Raw genomic sequence first — 8219 nt, 5'->3', positions numbered from 1 at the left:
AGTGAATTAAGTGCTTTTAGAAGTGATACATATAAGGAAGAGAATCTATGGACGTTTCGGAGTATATACTTACTCCTGCATCAGGTTAATAAATGCTATAAGGCAGATAACATATAAATGTGAAACTGGCTTCTACGTAAAATGGTTAATAAAGCTTTCTACTTCCTTTACACATGATAATACCAATAAACTCTTCCATTCGAAATAGTTATGAATTCCTCCCTGTGTGGTTCAGTGTTTGCTTTCCAGTGACTTTCTTTCCCACTCTAGTTTATTGTATCTTAAAAAGATTATTTTGTCCCCTTTTGCGACCAGCATAGGTCAGATGTCAGAGGTGTCTACGAGATATGTTTCTGAAGGATGTAGAGAATTCTTCTCCAGGCGTCCTCCTGCGCTGCAGCATGAGCTTCATGATGTCCTCCCATTACCACTGTCTTGCCTGTAAACACATACAGTGAGTGAGTGAGTTAAGATTTAACGTCACATCGGCAGTATTTCAGCCATATCGTGACGAGAAGTACGTTAATAATACACATATTGAGACCAAATAAAGCTGTCAACGATGGACAATACAATAACTAGAATATCACAGATTCGATTTAAAACTAGTTGAGCATATATAAAGGCAGAAAGTATGAGTTAACAACACAATATAAAAATGGGCGAGAGATCGTCAGTTACTGATGGTGATCACCATACTAGGGACCATGGGCACTTACAGTTCCTTTGCTTCCTGCATGGACCCCGGTGAAACACATACAGCATAAAGTATAGTACAGATCTAACTGATCAAGTTTCCACGATGTAAAATACATGATTACCAATGTACCTGTTTAAATAGTAGTATGCGGCATGTACAACAGGACATTAAATTAAGAGTGTGAACAAAGTGTACACAGCTGATATTAATCGCCTTGAGAGAAATCAACAGGTATTGTTGTTACTGATGTATAGGGTCCTTGCGGTATCCAACTTTCTCAGAGATAGAGAGAATATGTCTCAGTGAGTGAGTTAAAATTGTATGTCCCATCGGTAATATTTCAGACACATCGTGACTACCAAGCGTTAGACATAATAAATACATGGAAACGTATATAAAAATCTGCCAACGAAGGACAGTAAAATAACTAGACTTAACACAGACAAAGATGTACAATTAGTACGGAATTATAAAAAGAATAGCACCATACATAACAACAAATGATGAAAACGGACTATAGATCGCCAGTGAAGGTAGATCACCATACTGGGGACCATGCGGACTTACAATACCCATGCTACCTGCATGGACCCCAGGAGGATTTACATGATCCCTTCGAGTGTTGGCGATTATTGGCAAAGGTAGCCTAATAAATCAAAATGACACATATGTGTGCAACCTGACTCTCATGAGTTCCACTGCAACGGAAGCATCTAGTCTTGACTGTGCAAAATTTGGCTCCGTGGCCGAACGTTGGACATTTGCAACACCAGAGTGTATTAAGAACATAAACCTCAACTCCGAGGTTAAAATAGCCAGCTTTAATTGATTTTGGGACAACTAAAAAGCGAAAATGTGAAAAGGTACGTTTGAGTGTTTACAATACTTCCATCCTGTGTTCTTCTTGTAGAGCGCTTAACTGCGGTAACACCTTGGTTTGTCAATTCATGAGCTATTTCATCCTCTGTCATGTCTGCGAGACAGCGAGCACGATCTCGCACAATGCATTAGCTAGAATAAGGTGATTTATGTGCAGAAACAACAACCTTTGTGTTAACAAATTGCTGGTGACTGACTGAACCTGGACGAAGACGGGTAACGTTATTTACTTCCCCACAGATGCTTTGAATTCCCTTAGAAATAAAAAAAAATATTACGTTTGAGAGGATTGTCATCAGCGGATGCGATGACAATGAACCTTGGCCAAGAATCAGCCACTAGTGAAGGCACATCTTTATCAGATGAAAGAGAATCTACATGCCTACATTTGTATGACATGTTTCAGCATCCTGCTTCCCACCCGCCATCGAGTGTCTGCAAGGACGGCGCTGCTGTGGAAGCCGGGCTGCAACATCAGAGCTACAGGAGTGGTATACTCCAGCAAATACAACGCGAATATCTACACTTGTCTACAAAATGACATGCCCAGATGGTTCGGCACATGACAGAACATTGGAGACATGTAGAATTCGGAGGTCGACATCACTAGATTGGCCAATGACACACCGCCTTCTAGCATAGGACTCTTGGCAATATTTGGATAAGTGAGTGAGTTAAAATTTAACGTCTCATCTGCATTATTTCAGCCAGATAGCGACAATTTGCATAGGTAGATTATAATATTTCATCATCAAAATTGTTTGATAGACGTCTAGGCGAAGTAAGGGTCAAAGTGGTGTGTTGGGCAAATGGAACACCACTTCCTGGCTCCATTGCCCTCAACCACCAGACTCCCGTCCTCCCGCGAGACAGTGACGCAACCCACGGAAAACGGGTTGCTCAATTCGGTCGCCTATTACAAGCAATGGAGTGCTGAGGGCACATTCTTGTCTATCCTGGGTCCCCACGGGGGGATATGTCTCATTTGGTATGATACATGGTTGATCCTTTATCGAGTGAGGTGTGTGAGTGAGTATGGCTTCACACTACTCTATTCCATCAATATCACAACATGAGACATGAAGAATGGACTTCATACATTGTACCAATGTCATAGGAAAATATATGTTATCTTGAGTGAAAACCGTGTGCGTCCATAATGCGTTTCATAATGCGGAACTACTTCTATATTCCCTATCACATAGAGCAAAAGGCTTGTATTCATAAACTATGAATCCCTTTGAGTCCAATATAATTTGCGATGAAGGTTGGTCAAATTGACACTTTCTGGGGCCAATATCTTCAACAAGACCATGGTTTAAAAGAAAACAATAAAAACTCTATATCCTGAAACAATACTTTTTGTCCGCCAATGAACTCTCATGATCAATGTTCCAATGATACTACCAAGGGATTTCAAGGATATCCTTGAAATCTACGAACATCTTGCTACTTCGAAAGGAAACGAAGAATTGGTCTAATAGTTACATGGTGTTGCTTGATTACTCACCAAGCAATGGATGGTACTGTGCTCTATTCACAGGCATATATGGAGGTTCGATGAGGTGACCTGTTCCTGGATAGGTGACAAGTTCAATAGTCTTCCTTTTCTCTTTTGGGCAACTCTCAATGAATGTGTTAGCATGGTCAGTTTTCCAGAGACCATCATCGTCCCCAACAAGGTATAATATTTGGGCATTATTCTTCCAAGCCTGCATATATACATAACCACATTAGCTGACGTGAAATGGACCAATGTTAGATTATGTTACCAATCTGGCAATTTAAAAAAACAATAATTGTTAATAAGCTATAAAACCTGAATATTTAGCAGTCCCGTGAATGTTGTTATGTCATTAACACTTTGGGGATTATGCTTCCTTCGACTTCGTTCGTATGGCCCTGTAGAATATTTTGGCACATGCCATGAGATGGCAAAGAACTAGAAAAGAATAACAAAAATGTTCACATGTTCGTCACAGAAGTGTATGAAAGGATTTTCATGTTGAGATTTAACGTTCTTTTCATTTATCAGCCATGCCAAACTGCTTGACTATGAACTACTCACCAAGATACAAGTTTGAGTGAGTCTTGTTCAACACATTATAGGAGATGAAAGCCACAATGACGCAGGTCGGAGACATTTAGGAACCGACCAGAGACCAGTCATTGGTTCATTTTCTTCCTCTTTTAAGAGCTGAACAATATTTTTCAAAACACATTTTTAGGATTATAGAATACTGGCAATACTTTGAGAGAAGCAACTAACCGGAATAACCTCAGAGTCATAGGGAACAGCATCTCTGGTGTAAAAACCTTCATCTGTGTGTTTCAGTTTCGTGATATCCACACTAAATATAAATCGGCTGGAATCAATTTTGTGGGAAACGTACAAATAAATGTATTTGCTGAACTATTGAATATACATACATCGATGAGATCAATCGCTCTCAACATTGTGGAAAAAGTATATGCACAATTATCATTATGTGAATGATTTTACCATGTTAAAGTTTGTGATACAAGAATGAAAGCAACGTTACCTCATCTGCAGATTTGAAATATTGCAATATTTGAAAAGTGTTTATGTTCTAACAAGTAAGACCCCCCTCGCGGCAATCCATCGGTCTGTCTGCTAGAGTAACTGTCCTTTGTCAAAGGGAATCTACTCTAACCCTAGTCTATGAGACGTCACGGCCACGGTCAGACGTTGTTGACAGTCGGTCTGTTCTGTCATAACGTTAAGAAGTGTAGTCAGATGTACACACAGCGACAAAACGAAACAAGGTAACAAATCAAACATATTTCGGCCAAATCCAACTATTTTAATTTGTGGAGAAAGGTTCAAGCCTCACAGGTCTACAAGCACAGATATGGCTACTGATCCCGCTTGGCTAGGCCTCGTGCCCTCGCAAAATTGTGTTGAAATGTATATCTCCAAAGTTACCCAAACTTTTAAATGCCTTAGCTACGTCACAGTTGGACACTGATTTTCAGTATATTAGACTGTTCTTTTGATAATGAAAGCAATTATCTTTGTAGTTTATCCAGATGGTTAATTCTGACTCGATCGCCGAATGACGAGGGCGACGCCATGTTTATTATCAACAGTGAAAGTAGTCCCTACTTGACCTTTGATATTTGCGTCTCTATCCGCATATTACCTCAACGGATATCGTTTTTATCCGTTGGCTTTATCCTGCCGAGAAACCTATCCATTATATGATAAATATATATATATCGGTGGTTTCCAAATCAAATACATTATTGCCATGCTCAACCGCCCTTTTGGCCATACAATCAACAAATGATTGAGTTGCGGTATGAGCACGAGTGGAGGACTGGGGAGATGAGATTTACAGACTCCCAAAGAATATGACGTGTAAATAATACATCAAAAACTTACCTCACCCCTTTCCAATAAAGCTCTCCTGATTTCTTTACATCCTCAAATGAATAAACTGGAAGGCCACTGATATTCACCAAAACCTTCACCTGTTAATAAAAGCAATAGAGTAAGACTCTAGTTAACCTTTAGTGAAAGAAGTTTGATACACATTGAAAGCAGTGTGTGGGGAAAATGACTTTTGATTGTGTTGAGTGTAAGCATAATTCGATATATACTTTAGAGTATTTGACTAATACTTGTTCCTTACATTGATTCCTCGGATGATTCCGTCTAGTTTTTGTTACCGATTTCACATGAATTTATACGTTACCTATACTGATGATATACACACATATCCTCATTTCAACACCTGATTAACCCCTTGAATATTTAAGTTGATTAAGTGTGTCTTGGAGGTATCTCACAGACAATTAAGCTACCTTCACCTTGTCAGTGGCCATGCCAAGCAGGAAGGCCAGTTCACCTCCCTTGGAGCTACCGACCACACCGATACCCTCTCCCTGTACACTTGGATGAGAGGACAACCAGTCTACAGCATCCTAAACAAGTTCAAACAGTAAATTTCTTAAATCTACTCCCTTAATACCGTCAGCGTGGCAATGGCAAAAATCAAAGTGTCTTATACGGAGAAGAAATATACGACATGAACAATCATGTCTCAGGTTTACACCATCATTCAATAAATATAAGTGTCCCGTTGTAATAAGTGACAAATACAATTCTGGGCTAGTCAATAGTAGTGTAGTAGTAGTGTATAGTAGTTTACAGCAAGATAGATATTGTCATCAGTTATCCATGTACTGTATATAGTATTATCCAGGGATAACAACTTACAAGAAAGTAATCAAAGTCAACGTCAGCCAAAGAGGATGGGAGATCATCGTATCTAAAATAGGCGAGAGCAAAGGAAACAAAGCCTCTCGAAGCCAACAATGCAGCTCGGAACTCCACCAGACCACCTGTAGAACCAAACATGTCGAGCACTCCAGGAAATGGACCTTTACCTGTAAACATGACATGTTTTCCAGTGTATATATATATATATAGTTAAGCCGTATGATCTCAGACCTCAGTTCCTTAAGGAGACATAGCCAAGATTACCATGAAACAATGTGTTTTTATTTTAAGGTGTAACAGATTTGGAAAATGACTTAATTTCATCCAAAGCATTACGAACGTCACTTTTGTTGCACAGACTAAAGTGTCAGTACCATGCACACTTCAGGTTCACGGAATTAAAGAACAATGTCATGCTAGTCCAAATAGTGACTTTCAATCAGCATCTGTAACCTCCCTGAACCTAAAGAACTGCCTCCTCAAGACGCCTTCTCATTCTTTGGATCAGTCTCTGGATTTGATTGTGAGGAATTATGTCCAATTTCTCATGCAGCAACATTCAATTCATTGAGCGAATGGACAGGTGGGTCTCTTTGTCGAACACGACGGCCTAAAATGGGACAGAATTCCTCAGAATCTAATCCAGAGATTGATCCAAAGAATGCGGAGGCGCCTTGAAGCAGTTGCTCGGGTACAGGGAGGTTTGACTTTAGTTCACTGCGCAAGAACTGCCCAGTCTGTGGCGTTCGCTCATGATCGCCAATGTATTTGGTCGCATTCTAAACTGGGTGGAATTGACAGTCTGAGTGTCCGAGCCTGTCTTAAAAGGTGTTACGTTTTAAGTATCTATTTCTCTGTCATGATACTTATTTAGGTACCCCTGTTGTTGATAATTCCAAACGTGTGAAATCCACATGAACCAAAGAGATACAATACTTTACCTGCAGGCAAGAAAAGAGTTCCTCTCAAGGAACCCTCGCGCACTTCGACTCTCCTGACGGTCTCGTGTTTGTACCAGCGTTGTAACTCGCCTGTTGCCAGAACAACTGAGGAGGGAAACTGGAGATCAGCAAAGGGGATGTGGTCATCCATGACAGATAGTCTGAAGACCAGAGGTATCGTCACGTCTGCCTGTCTGAGAAGTGGCTTAAGGGACACTCCAGGAACAGGATTCATACTCCAGAAGAGGCCCATGTTGTCAACACCTGAACAAATCCTGGTACAATGAGTAACATGTGAATACAAACCAATATACCTTCACTATCATATATACCTTCTCAGTAATGAGTACAAGTTAGGCAAGCTTCTGCTCAAGAGTGAGAGGACCGACTTCTACTTCATCTTTGTTTTGTAAAGAGTAATCATATGAAAACCGAATACAGTGCCGTCCAACAGAGAACTACACGAATACGATCTTATTGTGTACGAACTTGGTAGAATAAGAATTAAGGTTGTTAATCCTCACTTTTTATATTATTTCTATGGAGATTAATCGAATACCTTTGTATGTTCCACCAACTGAAGCATGTTGGCTGACATCAATCTGTCCTTCCTCGTCTGCTAGAAAATGGCCACATGAGCTGAAAACCGCCTTTCCTTCTTCCACGTACGCCTGTACCGTCACTCGCTGTAATGGCTGAAGACTGTTGGCTGTGATGGAGACCCTCTCGTCAACTAGTGCAACGCGGGGGTTGACATTGAGACACGCCAAGCTTGAATATGTTTGTCGTCGGCTGCCGACGAGTCTCAAAATTGCCTCAGTATAATACCTTCCCCGTAATACAAACATCATACCGGATTGTGTATTAACTGAAATGAAACAAGTGTCGAAGCTTCGGTAGGTGAGCCCCATTAGTAGAGTAGAAATAAACATATGATCTAATGGAGAGAATGCATATTGTTGAATATGTACTTGAGAGATGCTGTCAAATTGCGCAAAATTTATTGATAGGGATAATAGATTTGAAACATGATCAAATTCAAGCTGACGCATTCCACAATAAATCACTTTCACTTGCCATTCATGTATTTTTGTTCTTGACAGCTTCCTTAATGAAAATGTTTATTTCATTCACCGACTTCAATGCATTGAATATTTCGTAAACTTCTAGATGACAAATAACAATACAGGAGTACATTGGATTTTCAAAATGAATCACTTACATGTTTACATTCTTCTTATCGCATACAAATAAATTACCTGAATGTATGTTCAAATATATATTCAAGCGAAATCCCTTGCCATAATCATGCTAATAACAGCGACAGAAACATTTTCATTTAAACCCTTATCATAGAAATTTGTGCTCAAATCATAGTCCATTGTACGATTCCAACAATAGACCACATGTTCACGGTAAGCTGGGCGTATCCAGCCCCTACGGTGGCAACTTC

The 8219-nt window shown here is 39.9% G+C and overlaps 2 protein-coding genes across 2 annotated transcripts; both read right to left on the bottom strand.

Annotated features, from left to right (window-relative positions):
- Positions 1-338: 338 nt before the first annotated feature.
- LOC125380018 (acyl-coenzyme A thioesterase 1-like) lies at positions 339-5987 on the bottom strand. The gene is made up of 6 exons (XM_048395987.1): positions 5823-5987; positions 5414-5527; positions 4986-5074; positions 3849-3945; positions 3090-3291; positions 339-439 (listed from the first exon to the last, which is right to left on the bottom strand). Exons 1-6 carry the CDS (start codon positions 5961-5963, stop codon positions 339-341), a joined length of 744 nt encoding a protein of 247 aa, XP_048251944.1. The 5' UTR covers positions 5964-5987.
- A 383-nt stretch (positions 5988-6370) lies between these two features.
- Positions 6371-7661, bottom strand: LOC125380017 (bile acid-CoA:amino acid N-acyltransferase-like). Its single transcript, XM_048395986.1, has 3 exons — positions 7326-7661; positions 6767-7030; positions 6371-6435 (listed from the first exon to the last, which is right to left on the bottom strand). The coding sequence occupies exons 1-3, from the start codon at positions 7615-7617 to the stop codon at positions 6371-6373; spliced, it is 621 nt and encodes a 206-aa protein (XP_048251943.1). The 5' UTR covers positions 7618-7661.
- Positions 7662-8219: the final 558 nt, after the last annotated feature.

Source organism: Haliotis rufescens, unplaced genomic scaffold (assembly GCF_023055435.1).
Source record: "Haliotis rufescens isolate VD_foot unplaced genomic scaffold, xgHalRufe1.0.p SCAF_15, whole genome shotgun sequence".
Taxonomy (NCBI): Eukaryota; Metazoa; Mollusca; class Gastropoda; order Lepetellida; family Haliotidae; genus Haliotis; species Haliotis rufescens.
Note: the sequence above shows the minus strand (reverse complement) of the source record. Positions and strands in the feature narration are given on the sequence as shown.